General features: G+C 36.4%; 1 protein-coding gene across 1 annotated transcript in view; it reads left to right on the forward strand.

Moving 5' to 3' along the window:
• The first annotated feature begins 7,108 nt into the window (after positions 1–7,108).
• ANK2 (ankyrin 2) overlaps positions 7,109–18,744 on the forward strand; it is a 418,509-nt gene continuing 406,873 nt past the window's right edge. The window contains exon 1 of the mRNA XM_069095397.1: positions 7,109–7,218. Within this exon, the coding sequence (XP_068951498.1) occupies positions 7,135–7,218 (84 nt within the window). The 5' untranslated portion in view covers positions 7,109–7,134. The remainder of the gene's footprint in view (positions 7,219–18,744) is intronic.

The following is an 18,744-nucleotide window of genomic DNA, read 5'->3' on the forward strand; positions in this document are numbered from 1 at the left end:
AAATTAATATTTAACCAAATAAAATATTTAACAAATTAAAATATGGTAAAACGTGAGTTTTTCCATTTTCAGAGTCAATATGCAGTTGCAGAGATCTAGCTCTGTTTGAGTTTGACACCACTGATTTAGAGGACTTGAATATATGTTATTTCATTGTTATTAACATGAAAAATGCATTCGTTGTCCCCCTAGACATGACTTAGCACCAGGGCTATGTGTAGGAATCTTGTCCTAATGGGGACCAGAAATAGCTATGAGGCATATAAATATGTAAGAAAGTGGTACAGAGGAAGAGTTAAGTTTCCATTTGGGACCCCATCATCTCCAAATGGGAGCAGTGGGATTGTTGTCCTATTAACACTTGGCATCACAAGTTAAATAAATATGTCCCTTTCCTTCTATAAGTGAACAATCTAAAGCAATAATCAGGGACAGAAGGAGACTATTACACCCCCCCTCCGATATAATAAACTGGGAAGTGCTGATTAACATTATAGAAATAGAGCCAGCAACTGTACCAGTGATATCATTGGTAGCGAGTATAGTTTCCAGATGAGGAAACCATACCTCTCCCCTTCCTGGCTCTCTCCTATGTAGGTGAATACCTTCTCTGTAACTTCTATTTTTACAGAATTACCTAGAATAGTGAGATAAGAAGTGACTTGCTTAGGAGTCATTCAACTCAAAGGAGGAACTTGAACTCAGGTGCTCCTAGCATCAAGCCTGACCCTCTGTCTGTTGTGCCAAACTGCCTTTTATATGAATCGTTACTGTGGGAAAATGTATTCCCAATTTCCAATTTCTCTCACATTCTAATGTTAAGCAGCCCAGGTGTCAAACTAAGGCTAATATTGTCAGCAAGGCATATGTTATAAATACAAAATCTCCTTTGCACCTCATCTTGGGTATTTGTTTCCTATATATGTTCTTTACAATCTGCATTTTGGCTAATGCATGAAGGGTTTTTTTTTTCAATCATTATACCCTAATCGTTGGTGGCCTCTAGTGCTAGAATAGATCTTAGAAATGATCTTACTCTGACCCTCTTAGTATATTTCTGAAGGGACCAGTATGGCCAAATTTAGATATAATTGGAGTAGTGATGATGAAATGTGATGCATATAAAGTTTCTCCTTGTTCCAGTTGGAATCTAAAATCCCCACCTTTACATGTTATACTTTAGGGCTCTGTGAAAATGCAGATATAGTCATTGATAAAAGTGGCAATATTAACTCATCATCACCTACTCAAATCAATTGATCATATAAGACTTCTGGAACCCAATTATAAAGTACTTATTAAGTCCTGAGTATAAGCTGAGCACTTATGGAAAAAGTACTGGTAGCATATGGGGGGGGCACAAATTTCCTTACTCTGGGATTTGACTGAACAAAATAATGGGTTTAACTCAGGGACCCTGTTGTGGTGGCTTTAGTCATTTGAGATTAAAATTAAGCCCAAGAAATGTATTATTGTAGCTTCCATATATCGGCAGGCCTTCAATTTGGAGTCTTTGCTTTGTGAGTGGGGAGTAGAGTATGAGTAAACAACCTCACCCCACTTTATTACTTGTTCAGAAGAGCTGGAAGTGATCAACTTACAGAAATGCTTTCTTTCGTAGGAATGTAGGATCTTTCCACTTAACTAACCATGTGACCTTGGGCAAGTCACAAGCTTTCCAGAAGGCAGGGTCCTCAGCTTGTCCAGATCTATCTTAACTGAGGGACTGTGAAATAAAATATGTAAATGATAGAATGAAAACAATGTGTGAAAAGTACTTTATAAACCATAAACCAATTTTTTAAAGGTTAGCTATAGTGGATAGTAATTTCCTTTAGGTTGTTTACTTTAGGCAGTGAAGTTCTTTGTAAACTTTAAAATCTCTATAAAAAATGTCATCTGGTGTTTTTATTTTCCACACCACTTACTTTGCCATTTAATCATATGCTTTAATGTGGTTGTTTCACATATGTATATCGTTTCCCACATGAAATTATAAACTTCTTGAGGTACATCTTGTATTCCTCATAGTGACTCTGTCTGACAGCATATGCAGACATTTCACTCTTGTAGTTTGCCATCTCTCTACCAAAAGGAGTAAAATGTATTTACCATAGGTCTTCTGGAACCGAGATTTGTGTTCAAACTTAGTCTGATTTATGTTGTCTTGCAGCATTTTTTTCTTTAATTTATATTATTATAGGCATGCATTTTATTTCCCCATGCTTTTCTGAATTCATATATGTAATTTCTTATAGCATGATAATAAATATTCTGTTACATTCATTTGTCACACTTTGTTTTATACATGCACATTGTAATGTGAATCTGCATTTGAATGAGATTAAATAAATGGGTGTTTGTCACTTCTGTGTTCTGTTTATCAATAAATATAAAATCTTTATGGGTAAGGGAAAATAGCTGTTTAATGTAGCCCATTTAAAGATTTTTACACTTGAATAATGCTTACAGTAGTAAAGCTATCTCTGATTGGGGAAAAAAATCTGTCAAGGACATGGCCTGCCCCAATGTACCACTTATTTCCATAGGGAAACCCAATTATAACAGTGATTTTCTAGAGCTAACTCCACAAGAGGCTGAGTAGAAAAAGCTTACAACTAAGCAGATGACAATATGCCCTAAAAACTTGACTCAGTCAGTAATAGCTTAGGTGTGGGTTGGCACATGCACAAAAATATAATTACCTTATGAATACATTGTTTCACATTAATTTCTCGTAATTCTTTGTTGATATTTACATAAACCAAGTGCTTGATACTATTACACTCACCTTTTTGCTAAGTTTGGGCCTAAGGTGAGGCAATGGGCCATTTGTATTATATTCCCTGTTTGATTCCCCTTAGGTAAGCTGAAATTGATACAATTTCACAAAAAACTTTTCCTTCCATAAATCTGGTACAGAGTGAAGAAGATAAGATAGGGCCACTTCCAATAGCTTCTTAATTTTAAATAATATTGGATAAAAATTCTATAGGAATTTAAGCAAATTGGAATTGTCCTTTAGTGGGTTTTTTTTGGTTTTGGTTTTTGGAGGGCAATTGGGGTAAGTGACTTGCCTAAGGTCACACAGCTAGTTTTTGTGTTGTGTCTGAGGCCAGATTTGAACTCAGTTCCTCCTGACTCTAGGGCCAGTGCTCTATTGACTGTGCTTCCTAGCTGCCCCTAGTGTTTTTTTTTAATAGAAACTATAAAGAACACTGAATTCTTCATTAGGAGACTTGTTCTAGTTTCCACTTTACTCATAACTAGCTGTGTGACCTTAGTCAAATCACTTCTGCCTGTTTCCTTATTTGTAATTGACATTAGACAAGATAATCTTCTGGTTTCTTCTTTTTACCCTAATATTCCATTTCAGCTATTCAACATGGTTACTTGTACCAGACCCTTTACAATTACCTCTTATCACATCCTCTTAAAATCCTTTCTAATAGTGTGGTGAATCATACATTTCAAAAATACCTTTTAGCCAATTAGACAGGATGTGCCAGATTTTGTAATACTGCACTGATTAAGGGTTTAATAAGATAGGATAAGGATATTAAAATTAATGCCTTCTACTCAAATTCTGTGCCCATGAAGTAAGTACATTTTACATTTGTCAAATGAGGCATCCATACATGTCTCTTTTACATTATTTTAAAACAGGAGATTCTGTAGGAATGCATCTCTTTGTAATTTGACTGTCTCTTTCCATCCTGTCTTAGTCTTATCCTACCTGACTGTATTTAAGAAAGTAATTACCTTCTAATGCTAGATTCTTACAATTCCTGCATGTCCTAAAAATGCTTTGAAACATAAATATCCCCATATGCTGCCTACTTCTCGGAGCTCTTGGAGGTATATGAGATCACTGGAAGATTTTAAAGGAACTCCAAAGGATGAGCAATTCACTCTTGGAAAATTTATACTGTAGGTGCAAATTTATGGTAAATGATGAAAACACTTATTAAAAATTCCCTGAATACAGATCTACCTTCTGGCATTGTATTAGGTGTGATAACAGTTTCCAAACTGTTGCTTACTTTGTAAGTTTTTATTTTCTACTTTGGGTGTAAATTTTCATGAGATATTATATATCTGTTTGTATGAGCGATACTACTCTCTCCCTTCCTCCCTGGTGAGGACTAGGAGGAGACTCTCAGTGATCTTCAGAGTTAGCATCAGTTGTGGCTAGGGAGTATAGAGCAAAGAGGACCAGACTCAGAGTTGGGAAGACCTTAGTTAAAATTCTGCCTTTAGTCACTTGCCAGCTGTGTGAACCTGGGCAAGTAATGTACGTTGCTTAGTCTTCATTTCCTCAGTGTAAAATGGGGATTATAATGGCACCTACACCAGAGGGTTATTGTGATTATCAAATGAGATAACATTGTAGAAGCAAGCACCCCAGCATCCCCAGGGTGGCTGCCAACACAGGTTCCTAGATCTGCTTTTCTAAAGGAAACTCAAAATGGGTTAAATCTTGCTTTAATCAAATACATGTCATTTACCTAGTTCAGGGGGAAAAGGTCAGCAACCCAAACTTCAGATAATACAAACAAGTTACAAATAGAAGTTACAACAGAAAATAACAATTCAGCAGACAGGCTTCCAGCTGTATGACCATTACATTCATACCTAGTCACAGTTACCAGAGAGGGAAGCACCAACATCTGGGTTTTTAAAGCTGGAGTGGGGCTCAATGGCTGCCCAGAGTCTTGTCTGGTCAATTCACATAATTCTTCTCAAAGTGAGCCCCAACACAAAGCCTCATATCAGGGTTTATGTAGCCTTCTCCTGGCTCAGAGAATGTAACAACCCTCTTGACCCACTGCCCAATCAAAAAGCATTCCCAAAAACCAAGCCTCCCGCCACAGGCAGCAGGTGCACTTAAGTCTATCAAAGGGCCTTAAAATCTTAAATTCCCATCCCCATAACACATATGTAAAGCCTTTTGTAACTTCTTTCCAATTCAGTATGAGTAGGATGTCCCAAGTAGCAGCTTGGAGATGCAAAGGCTCTGCTATTGATCTGTTAATGCCAGAGTAACAATGAAAATTGTGCCTTTTACTTTGCAAGTAACTGGTGAGGGAAACTTTGGACGTTGGGTCTGAGAATCATTCAAATAGATAACCTTCCAAGCTCTTGTGTAGTTCTGTGAAGCTAACCACACCAGCCATTTTCATAAAGGCGGTCTTCAGCTTAAAAATAGGCTATGTTCCAAAAAGAATGAAATCTATTTCCCTACAGAAACATTGTTTGAAATGAAGGTTAAATTCCCAGCTGGTCCACAAAAGCTTATTTAATCTATAATGCAGCTCAAATCATAGCACTAATTGTACTATAGTTTTCTATTGTTTCTATGGGAAAATAAGTTCTGAGTACCAACTGGGTCTCCTTGGTCCCAATCTCTAAACAAGAATCCCTTTTCCTCTGCTCTAAACCACCTCCAGTATCCCTGTCTGAGGGATCCCATCCTCCTCCTCTTCCTTTTCTATGGTAGCAGCAACATAAAGGGATTCCCTTGGTACAGAGGCAATTAAGGAAGGGCTGATTCTGATGGTGGCCACTGCATGGTCTCTAGTGGAGAACACTTGGGAACCCTTGTGACTTGGGAATAAAGACATTGGGGTAGTGCATGTAAGGGTGTATAGGGTGGGGGAGGGACAGAGGAGTTCAGCAGCTCTTCCTCTGAGGAAGGTGATAAGGGCACAGTGACTCTGATGTTAATAAACTCATGTTGGGGGATGTTCATTAAAACTGAGCATCCATAGAGGGGAGATAGAGTTTAGGGGGAATAGAGGATTGTTCTTGTGGATAGAGGAGGAAGATGGGGTTTTGTGTAGTAAGGAGGTGGTAAAATTTGGGTAAGTAATAATAGTTATAATGGCATTTTATATCACTATGGTTTGTAAAGTGTTTTTGCATGTTGCCTCATTTTATCCTCACAACAGCCCTGTGAGGTAGTCATGTTATGATTCTCATTTTACAGATGAGTAAACTGAGATAAGGAGACAACTTGTAAATGCCTGAGGCAGAATCTGAACTCAATAGAATTCTGCTAACCCACACAACAACCCACCCTCAGTAGATAGGTTAAATATGGCAGGACAGGCTCATATGTGATGGGAGGAATAGAAGAATGGGGAGTAATGGAAGTAGGATGTGGGGGGGGGGGGGGGGGGGCTGGGAGCAGCCTCAGTGACAGCAGGACAGAGACAATTCTGGCAGAAGGGGATCTCCATTCCCATACAGCACTCATCCGAGTTGGGACTAGTCCAGATCTGAAGTGGCTGTCTGTAACTAAGGGATGCTTCTAAGGCTGACTTTGGGGAGTTGAGTACAGTCTATATACCATGTTTTTACATCAAGGCACATTTTTTTCTCTTGATAAAGGGATGAAAGTCTGTGAGGAGTATACATATGCTTATATACAGCATCCTTTTGTGGATGTGTAATTGTATTTAAAATTATGAAATAATGCCCTTGATTTTAATTTTGTATATACCAATGTGTATACTTTTCTAACCTCATATTTCAGTAGTGGATCTTTATCCTATAATTGCTTTTGATGTTCATAGAAAGACAAAATAGATCATTGGGAATTTAGAAGAATGCATTCCTTATAAAGTTATGAATTTGACTTATATTTGTTTTACTAAGTTAGTGTCATGCCCTCTTCTTTAAGAAAAAAAAATGTACCTAGCAAGGTTTAGAAAAAGAACACTCATAATTGTTATTTTCTACTCTTCCTGGAATATGGTCCATGTTAAGGTACTTGCAGGAATAAAATCCTATATTGGTTATGTTTGTCATTTTATAGTTTATCAAAATGAGGGAGTGTCAAATACCAACTGTCCTAATCCCGAATTCAGCATTCTTTGCTCAAGGCTTTCTTCATTGTAACCAGCCTCTGATGGTAATTGGTTGAATCAGATTTAACAATGCAGTCAGATAAACAGTTGTGGCAGCTGCTGTCATGGCAACGTCATCGTACTTACCCTCCCAGTGCGTGCCCCTTCCCCACCCCTCCTCCTTTTCCTCCTCCTTCCCTCCAGTTAAGTGACACACTGGCTAGTGGTCTGTACAGTCGGGAGGTTTTAATGGCAGCGCTCTTTTCTTTCAAAACTGTTCAATATGATGAACGAAGAAGCAGCTCAGAAGAGCGACAGTGGGGAGAAATTCAATGGTTGTAGTCAGAGGAGGAGAAGACCCAAAAAGGTATTTAATTGGTGTCTGTGTGTGTGTGCACGCACGCGTGCGTGTGTGCAAAAACAGAAGATTTAGAATTGTCGATCTGTAGTAATAAGTATAAAAAGCCAACTAGATTTCTGTTTGATGCTTTAAAAAAAAGACAGGTGGAAACTGCTGTTCACTGAGAACATTTAAGAAACAAGGACTTATAATGGATGCATGGTGTAAAGCCTAAGCCTCACAGATAGGGTGTATTCAGCATGTGCAACTATCAAGGGGTGTTGTCACTGTTACATGGCATTTGCACTAACCCGATGAGAAAGAAAATCATTTTATTTTTAGAATGGGGTTGCAAGGAAATGGGCTAAGCAAGGGACAGAGAAGCCAGGGAGGATTTTTTTTTTTTTTTGCCAGATGCCTCTGTTTTGTAATGGTCTTGAAATGACTGGACAGCAAATACCTCTCAGTTCTTTAAGGAGTCCAGACTGTAGTGACAGAAGAAATATGAACCCACAGCATGTTCTTTTGCCTGTAGTCTTCTATAATTTTATCAGATGCTGATGTGATATGGTGCCTTTCCATGATCTCTCTCCATTTATTATAGTTATTTCAATGATGATCTTGGCAGATGCTGGTGTGACCAATCTTTTAATGATTTAGATATATTGTGGAAGATGTCACTCGAGGGACAAACAAAACTTATAGAATTTCCTTCCCCAATATAGATTCCCACATCTTGGATTTCCATGTTAGTGATAAATAGGGGGAAAAAATGCAAACTATTCAGCCCCACCCAATTTCAGCACTTCTTTCTTTATGGCCTGACTCCTTCTGGTTAAGTGTTGCAGCATCACAAATTTTTTAGCAGAGCCCACCTATGATGTAGATGCTTCATGATAAAGATTATTGCATCCATCTATTTGTTGGAGATATGAGTTGGATACATGGTATAGTTCTAATATTTTAAAATCCAAATTCTTAGAAAGTAAATCGATTATGTAACTTAGACATTTTCAAGCCTGTGACTCTGATTAGATAAATATTTTTTTTTCATTTTGATCACAGTGAAGCTATACTCTTTTCCAACACCACAAACCACTTATTTGCTACCTATTTGTTACAGAGTCTGAAAAGAATACTACACACCCAGGTAATTTAAAAGTGCATTGCACAAGGCTATAGTGTGGGTTTGCCCAATGTAATTAGAATTGGCCACACACAATACATATAGAAATAACTTGATATTAACATTTAGGCAGTTGCAATTGAACAAAACCTAAAATCAAAACCAAAAGGTAATTCAGAGATGCCAGAAGAATCCTTACCTTATCTTACTGTACTCAAGGTTCTCTTGAATCACCTAACCCACAGAGGCATTTTTAAAAAAGAAAAAATGTTAACTATTAGCTAATACCATGGATTAGGAGAAATAATATTTTGCTTCAAATCAACTGATCATTTAAAAATAGTTTGCCTTTCTGTCAGAAGTACTTTGGATTTCATAACCATAATACATTGTTTGTGTGTGTGTGTGTGTGAGCATGCGCACTATTCTAAAGGTTTCTCAAGAACAATTTATTTTATATTACATGATCATGACCAAAAGTTATGCTGAAGAATTTTAAGGGACAAAGAAAAAGAAATAATGATGCAATGAGCTCAATGCTTTGAAAAAACCTCATTGTTTTATACATTTACTTTTTTTAGGAACATCAAAAAGGCTAAATTATATAAGTTGTATGTATGTATATTTGCAATCAGAGCCAATTATGTTTCCTAAAATACAATTATGTTACAAATATGTTTCCTAAAATAATTTCAAGTGTTTAAGAAAGTGTATTTTATAGTGTTTCCTTATCTTGAAATGCCCTTGTTGAGAAATTAAAAAAAAAACTTTAAGACAAGTTTTTATTACCTGTGGAATAAATTCTCTTCTGTGTCCATATGTTTGAGAAAGACCAAACAAGAAGTTTTATTTGTGCTTTGCTAAATAATATCAGCTATTTTTTTAATTGGTTGGATTCAGAGTCATAAAGACTTAGGCTCAAATTTTACCTCATAATTATTGCTTGTGTGACCTATGGGCAAGTTATTTAATCTCACTGAGCCACAGCTTCATCATCTGTAAAATGGGCATAATAACTGCAGGTGCTTTGCAAGGTAGTTATAAGAATCAAATGAGATAGTATATATCACTGTACAAATTTTAAAGGTTTACATAAAGTCTTATCATTAATGAAAACTTTCGCTCATCACAATTTTTTTTTGGCTTTTTTGTAAATATATTCTAAGTCAGGGGGTGGCGAGGAGGTGCAGTGAATAGAGTACCAGCCCTGGAGTCAGGAGTACCTGAGTTCAAATCTGACCTCAGACACTTAACACAAAAACTAGCTGTGTGACCTTGGACAAGTCACTTAACCCCAATTGTTCTACCTTCCCCCCTCCAAAAAGCAAATATATATATATATATATTCTAAGTCCTTAAAACATATTCTCACCTTGTATAGCATGCAACTTAGATTTTTGTTTTGCTTAGAAATTATATTAAATAGTTTCCAATGGAAAATGATAGCAAAACCTATTTACTTGATGAAGAAGGTCTTCTCTCTCCAGTTCCCCAAAAGCTAATGAAACTGACACATTTACATTTGAGAAAATTAGGATCTGAGTAGAAGGACAACCACTTGTCTTAAGTTGTCTATTGTAGGTTTAGCATGGAATCCTAGAGTTTCAAGCAAACTTGTAGTAGATTAAAACATGGTTATCAAATAGTTTATTGTCACTTGAATTTGGGGAGAGAGCAGGGCCTTTGTGTTTTCATGGTTAGGCCATAACTGTACATCATTGTTATGAAATGTTTGTTATCTGTGTGATATATGGGAGAGAACCTGAGTCCTTTATGGTAAAACCGAAAAGGTGAAAAAAAAAATAAGAGAAAGCATTTAAAACTAGCAAAAGTAAAAGTAAATGATTTTCAACTTTTGTTTTTATTTTGACTGGTTATTTTACTGACTTTAAAAACAAATTCTTTAGAAGACTTAGTTACTCAATAGATTTGTGATCTCATTGATGTGTATGTGTGCCTGATGATGTAGGAGATTACAAGCTGACTATCCTCTGTACCTCTGCCTAAATCTGTCCCCCGAGCTGTTGGAAGTCTTTCCATACCAGCAAAACACACAGATCAATCAGTTATCCCTTGCTTTCACCATATAACTAGCCTGTCTTCATATTTCAATCATACATTTCCTTGATGGAATCATTTATTCTGGTTAATTTTGATAGTTTTTTTTTAATTTGTTATGTGTTAGAACCTGTTCCCTTTGATCAATGCCACTCCATTGCTCTCTGATTAATATTTATAATTCTTAAGGAATTGTAGCATTCTTTGACTTACAGTCATACAGCATAGGTAAAATATCAGGATTGAAATATAAGCCTTTGTTTCAAGGGGAAATCTGGGATCATTAAAGGAGCTTTGTATTCTCCTAGGCACAATCCATCCCACTCTTCTGTTCTCATTTAATTCTGGGTCCAATTCATTGTCTCTTTACAGGGCCTGGCCAAGATATATATTATATATACTGATAGATAATCTCTGTCTGTTGTCTGGTTAATTGCATGTCATTAGCTGGACAATGGACATTCTTCATCTATTTTTATTTTTTTCCTCTGTGATTAGTGAGGCAGAAGTCTTGAGTGGTTATGAATCTCATTCAAGAGGCTCTGAAACCTTCTGGATTTTGATGTAGTAAATAAAAAACCACACATAGAAACATCTTGAAGACTTCACTATCAGGAGCTAATGTCACTTCAATTCTTTAGAAGAGTTGGGAAAACTTGATGGTTTTAGTAAAGATATATTATCCTTGATGAGTCTGTTTATAGCTATATAATTTATCGGGAGGTTCTAGTCTATCTTGGCAGTTTAGGCAGAGTAGTGGATAGAGTACTGAGCCTGGCATCAGGAAGACCAATATTCCTGAGTTTGATATTTCCTATTTTTTTTTTGCCTTTTGGAGGGCAATTGGGGTTAAGTAACTTGCCCAAGGTTACACAGCTAGGTTTTTTTTTTTTGTATGTGTGGGTGTTAAGTGTCTGAGGCTGGAACTGAACTTGGGTCATCCTGACTCCAGGGCTGGCACTTTACTTACTGCGCCACCTAGCCACCCCTATTTCCTAATTTTTTGATCATGGGCAAATGTTTGCCTCAGTTTCCTCATGTGTAGAATGAGTTGGAGAAGGAAATGGCAAACCACTCCAGGACCTTTGCCAAGAAAACACCAAATAAGGTCATGAAGAGTCAGATAACAACAACAACAAAATAGTCTAAGTAGACTAAAACTTCCACATCTGGCCAGCACTCCTCTATGTGCTGTCTTCTTCTATTCAAATTTAATCTCCTTGAGACTATCTTGATTTTGTATTTGTGTCCCCAGTATCTGGCACAGTTAGTGGTTGACACAGTAGTTGGCAGGATTCATGTTAATTTGATACTCCTTGGAGGCTCAAGGAAAGGAAGTCAGAGAGAATAGCATTTCTACAGTATGCATAGGAAAATTTCTCATTTTCTACTTCACTCAACAGTTTTCTTAGACCGCAGTTGTTTCAATAAGGAACTTAATAAATGCTTATTCATTCATTCCTTTTAATAGACAAAGTTACTGAGTTTTAGAAAGGTAAAATTAATCATTTAAGGTCACTAGTGGTCAAGTGAAGATTTAGATCTGGGTCTTCTACTATAGAGTCTTTCTAGAAGCTGAAAACTCAATTTGTAGTCAGAAGACCTGGATTTGAATTCCAGTTCTGTTACTGCCTCTGTGATATTAAGACATTATTCACATTACTTCACATTGCTAAAAATTAGTTTCTTCATTTGTAAAATGGCATTGGTGGACTTAGATGAACTCTAAAATTCTGCCTGGATCCAAGTGCTTTGTGTTCTTAAGATCTTTGTGAGTGTCTTGCAAAAGGAAATCTGAAGACCTCACAAGACCTCACATTTTTGGTGTGAATTGAATATAGTCTACATGCAATTCAACTTGGTTCAGTCTTCCAGTTTCCATAAAGTGAAGAATCTCCTATTTCCATTAGATTGAACTCAGTAGCAAAGACAGTTTCTGAGAAAGATTCATGTTAATTCAATAGTCCTTGGAGATTTAAAAAAGGAGTTAGAGGGAGTTGTATTGGGATAGTATGCATAGAAAACTTTCTCATTTGCCATTCTAATCAACAGTTTTTTAGACCATGGTTGTTTAATAAAAATTCTGCCATGGGTTCCAAAGGGTACCTGTGACTTTGTGTCTGGTGTCTCAGCAATTCAATTTAACAGAAACCTGAACTGTGTTAACTTCTAAATTAAAAAAAAATCTGGGTTGAAATATAGTCTTTGTGAAGTACAGAAGGAATTTTGGTGAATTTTTGGTATACTCCCAGCCCTGGGGAACTGTGTAGGGATTTAATATTCAATATTCCAGTCTAGTAGATTGGACGAAAAATGTAATTTATTACTTCATCCAAATTACGCATAAGTGTAAATCTTTTTGGAAATGCTTCCCATACTTATGCTCTCCGTGGCAGCAAAGTTATATTTGATGACAAGGTATTAATAGAGTACCTGTGAATCCTTGATAATATACCTAATTGTAAACACAGTCACCCAGGTTTAATATGCCATCTTGACTAAAGAACTGAGTCTAATAACCTGATTCTAAATTCAGTAGGAATGTCTTAAAATGAGTAGGTGGAAATTGTTTTCCTGGTGTTTTTTTTTTGTGCTGACTTCAAAGTCCTAGATGAAGTACCAATATAAAATTGGTTTACAGAATGACTTCTATATGTGCACACTATTCTAACAGTGCACAAATTTTTAAATATTGATTTGGTTTCAGGAAGGCCTGCATTCAAATCCTGCCTAAGATTGTGATGATAGGCAAATCACTTAATCTCTCAGAGCTTAATTTCCTTGTCTAAAAAATAGGATAATAACAAATGTAATATCTGTAAAGTGCTTTGCAAACTTTACTGTGTAAATGTCATCATTAGGAGTTATTATTGTTATTCGTATTATTACTATGTAAGTTTGATTGACTGGGTATTTTCTCAGTGGTTTCAGTGTAAAAATTAAAGCATGAAAATTGTGAATTCACATATTGAATCATTGGAATGCTCATGGCAGGCTAAAGGTTCCATTTTGTAGTCATCACAAAATACTTGGGAGTTGGGGTTATTGTATTCTGTAGAAATTCCAAAGTTTTAATGATGGAGTAATATTATAATCTAATCAGTATTTGATTGAAAGCTGATTCCATGTCTATTTTAATTAATTATTGATTCATATATAATTTGTTTTGAACCAGTTTCCCTTTTTTATCTGCAAGACTATTTCTTCTTTTTTTGTTGCTACAACCCCAGTCTTCCCATGTTTTAGTTGTCCCATTTTTCTCTCTTCTGCTCATTTATGCTCCAGTTAGGATTTTGCTCTCCAGTTCTGTTTGTCAATGTTAGCAGATCCATACTTAAAGCATCCCATAGAATGTGATCTGTAAATAGTGTTGCATTGTCTTACAGAAAGATGTATCTCTAATTTTGATTGGCTGCATTAATTTAATATGTTACAAATGGAAATACTAACTCAATGAGGCTGTCTATCCAATTATATATCATAATGTAGGCAATATGCATTCTGGAAGGGATCTTTGAGGTCTTCTAGTTTAACCCCCTGAGGCAGCAAGCCTGGGGACTAGAGGCAGGGAGACCTGCATTCAAATTCTGCCACAGACTCTTTCTAGCTGTGTGACCCTGGGCAAGTTACTTAGCCTCTATTTGCATTAATCTACTGGAGAAGGAAATGGCACACTCTATTATATTTACCAAGAAAACCCCATGGACAGCACAGTCTATGGGTTCGTGAAGAGTTGAATATAACTGAATGACTGAATAACAACATGTGTAACTACCACATTTTACAGTTGAGGAAACTGAGGCCTGGAAAGGTGATGTGATTTACACTAACTTATATAGTAGCAGAGCTAGAATTCAGACCCAAGTTCTCTGTCTCCATATACAGCACTCTTTCTTCTGTACCACACTGATATTCTTCATCCACTTAGTTTTTCCTGTGTGGATTGCTGGGCCAGTCTTTGACAGATGATCTCAAGGAAGACCCTGTGATATTTCTGGGCTTGAAGTAAATACATCTTGATTCTTCAGCACAGTTTCATTTCTAAATAGGAGTTCCTTAAGAAACTCAGTTATAGTCATTCCTCTTCCATTGGGACCTTATGTTGGGCATCTTCCATGACACTGGAAAACATCTTTGGTGAGCTTATGTCTTTCTATTTTGTGCCTCATTTGACAACTGATAATTAAAAGATTGTTAAAAATTAGCTCTCTCATTCAGTCTGTTGGTGGATCTTTCATTGTTTTAACATATGCTTAGGAAACACATTGTTAGAGAAGAGCCTTTGAGGCTGCAATTAGCTTTAGTTAGTACTTTTTTTTGGGAGGGAGGAAGGCAAGGAAATTGGGGTTAAGTGACTTGCCCAAGGTCACATGGCTAGTAAGTGTTAAGTGTCTGAAGCTGGATTTGAACTTAGGCCCTCCTGACTCCAGGGCTGGTACTCTATTGACTGCAGCACCTAGCCACCCCTAGTTAGTACTTTAAAAAAAATAATCAATGAAAGAAGATACTCTGGATTTGTTAGTCTACTTTCTCTCTGAGTTGGCTATATAACAGTAAAGATACAGTCTTCTGAGGAAAATTTTCTGAAAAAAAACTTGCCATGTCCCTATGAGATAGTGTTATACAGTGAAAAAGGTACTAGATGTAACATAGATGTCTCTGAGCTCAAGTGGGAAGGTACTTAAGCCATCTAGTTCAATCACCTCCTTTAAAAATTGAGGACACAAAGAAAAGTTAAGTGACTTATATAAGGTTACATGGAAGCAGGATTTGAACTTAGGTCCCCTGATCCCAAAGTCAATGCTTTTTCCACAGTGTAATGCTGCCTTGAGGATCTGAGTTCAAATCTCATCTGCTACTACTACTTGTGTGACTGAACAACTCATTTAACTTTTCTGGGTTTCCATTTCCTTATTTATAAAGTGAGAGGGTAGGATAATGGTATTTTGGAACTAATTAAATAACTAGCATTTATGTGTACTAATAGCTAGTATTCACATAGTACTTTAAGGTTTACAAAGTACTTTATGTGTGATATCTCCTCTGATTCTCATGATTCTGGCAGATGCATACTATCATTATCTTCATTTTAATAGATGAGGAAACTGAGGCTCAGGCAGGGTTGTGATTTGCCCAGGATCACCCAGTTAATAAGTGTCTGAGGCAGGATTTGAACTCATGTCTTCCTGACTCCAAGTCCAGTACTCTGTTCACTCTCATCTTCTCTGGGGTCCCTGAAAACACACTCAGTATAACTCCAGAAGCAGAGAGGATAATGGAGATGATAAGCTCCTCATCCTGTTTCCCCATGATTTTAATATCTCCTGCTATTATTATTACATTTGTATGCGCTTAAATCAACTGCGACAACTTGGGACATCTGTTTGATTTCTTCTAAATTTTATTCCAATTTTTCCTTGTGCTCTAACAATTGCATCTTTCAGGAGTCCATGAACAGATATCAATATTATTTTCTTCTTTGGTTGGCAAGGGTGTTCCCATCAATAATTCCACACCCAAATGTTGTTCCCATTTCCTCTAATGATATTTCTCTGTAGGTATTTCTATTAGTAGGGCAGCTAGGTGGTACAGTGGATAGAGTGCTGGGTCTGGAGTCATGAAGACTCCTCTTCACAAGTTCAAATCTTACTGTGTGACCCTAGGCAAGTTGCCTTGGTTCCTCATCTGTAAAATGAACTGGAGAAAGAAATGGCACACCACTCTAGTATCTTTGCCAAGAAAACCCTAAATGGGGTCATGAAGAGTTGGACATTACTGCAAAATAATTGAACAAAGGCAACATTTCTATCAGTGGCACTAGAAATAAATGTGTAGACGTGATTGGGGTGGTAAAATAAGTCAGCTTGTCTCTTTTCATACCTTAGGCTGAATTTCCAAAATAGCATAAAAAGTTGAGCTTTAGTTCATAATTTCAACTCTTTTTCTTAATCATCCTTTTGTTAGTCTGATATTCTTAATAATTATATAAAGCTTCTTTCTAGCATGTAGGCATTTGTTTCTGAAATTTCATTAAAAATAAATATTAATCACATTTTCCTTCTGGATTCAGGGTTGATAGAAATGTGGTTGAAATATTGACCCTTCGTTTCATGAAATAATCTGTATTATTGTTCTTTTAATTGCTCAGCATGAAATCCCCATGTTGACAGTTTCATTTCTTCCTTCCTCATGTCTCATTCTAATTTTTGTGATAGAAACAGAAAGCAAAAGGAGTTGCCTGTTTTTATCTCAGTGGATATTGGCAGAATCTGTTATCACAAGTGTAGCCACAAATGAATGTTGCCACTCTCATAGTGTCCCATTAATTGATAGTTAACACAGTGGGACTAATATAGTAATGGGACAATATCTTAAATACCTTTTGCAAGGAGAAAAAGCAAAACAGATATGAATGTCATATGTGATAGAAATTATAATCTGTATGGTAATGGCAATATTTTAACTCTAGGGTTTAAGATAGCAAATCTGCTATGGCTGAAAAGATGTTTCTTTTTATTTTTTTATTTCTTTTTATTTGAAGCATTCCTTTCCTTAGTCTTTAAAATTCCCTTCCCCTCCCCCCTTCTACTATACTGGGGCAACTAAACGGCACAGTAGATAGATTACTGGGCCTCAAGCCAGGAAGACTCATCTTTCCGAGTTCAAATCTGGCCTCAGACTTTCTAGTTGTGTGACCCTGGGCAAATTTGCCTCAGTTTCTTATCTGTAAAATTGTTTGGAGAAGGAATGCCACCCTAAGAAGGAAAGACACTTTAGTGTCTTTGCCAAGAAAAAACCAAATGGAGCCACACAGAGTTGGACATGACTGAAACAATTCAACAACAACAACAAAAATCGACTACAATGTTCTTTTTTTTTTTGGCCTATCTTTAGAAGAAAGGCAAGAGTTCTGCCTTAAATGAATGTCACCATTGACAGAAATTTTGATTGAAAGTCAGGAAACCTGGGTGTTATTCATGGTTTTCCTACTAACTGACCTCATCTTCCTTAAGAGAATAAGAAGTAAGACCTCTTACTTTTTACCCTAGCCAAGCAAGCATCATCCCACTTCTCTCAAAGACCTCACTTTCTCTGGGTTTTGAGTTATGTGTACCCTTATTTGGTCTATAATGGCATCTCCTTTTTTTCTTCTCTGTGGGCATGTAGTCAAGTTAATTGATATGCCTGGCCAGTGAAACCCCTAGTGTCTTATGAGCTTTGAGTCATTGAGTGTGCATAGGATTTTGTCTTTTATTTCTGTGGTCATGGGACTTCAGTGGTCATTTTATTTAGGGGTCATCAGGCCTGGAAACACTGACCTGCACTGTTCAAGCTCATTTGAGACTGATTTTTATCTAAACACCAGTTTATTAATTTACCATGAAAGACAAATACACCAGAACAACTGGATATTCATGTTGACCACTCTGCAGTCGTGGAAAAATGTTCCCTGATGTTCTCCATTCTTCCTTTAAATACTCCAAGATGGCCATCACCTTTCCACTGGTGCCTGAAAGTGCTCCATACTTTATTTGAATGTTTTCAGAACTTTACAATTGTTCCAAATTCATATATTTTACATAAATAAATTTTAGATTGTGTTTTATAATAATATCAAAGGATGGTCTTTCAGTTAAACAAATATATATCTATGTATATACATATACCTACCCACCTACATATAATATATAATACACACACATATTATCACTTTATGTTTACCATGGATCTAGGTACTTCTGATTATTAAGAAAAATTGAAGATACGCCACTTACTACCTGTGTGATTGTGGACAAATCACGCAATGTCTCAGGACTTCTGTTTCCTCAAATAAAAAATGAGGGGCTTTGGAGCAGATGACCTTTAAAGTTCCTTTTAGTTCTAAATCTATATTCTAAAGATTTTTTCTTCAAGGAATTTAAAATCTGTTTGGGGAGATAAACACAGGAGAAATGTTTAGGGAACAAATGCCTTTTCAACAAGATAGTATAACTAGAAGAGAGAAAAAATGTTGAAGAAGTTCAGAGAAGGGAGAATTTATTGTAGATTAGAACAGGAGATAAAGGCTGCCTTGAGAAGGTGGGGCTGGAATTGATTCTGAAATATTTGTAGAATTTCAATAGACTGAAAGAAAATTTTTCCTTATGGGCACAACATCAGTAACATTTCTCATGTTGGGTTAATTCTGGGAAGGCTTCCTATAGGCAGATAATCATATGACATGTGAATTCTTGTTTGTCATGCTCAAGAATGATGTTTTTCTCTATTTCTTTTGCCCTGTGTTCTCTTTTGGAAATCTGACTCAATTATCTTTTTATTTTATTTTATTTTATTTTATTTTATTTTATTTTATTTTATTTTATTTTATT

Source organism: Petaurus breviceps, unplaced genomic scaffold (assembly GCF_028583685.1).
Source record: "Petaurus breviceps papuanus isolate PSGF00001 unplaced genomic scaffold, PetGlider_PUasm1.0 126, whole genome shotgun sequence".
Classification (NCBI taxonomy): domain Eukaryota; kingdom Metazoa; phylum Chordata; class Mammalia; order Diprotodontia; family Petauridae; genus Petaurus; species Petaurus breviceps.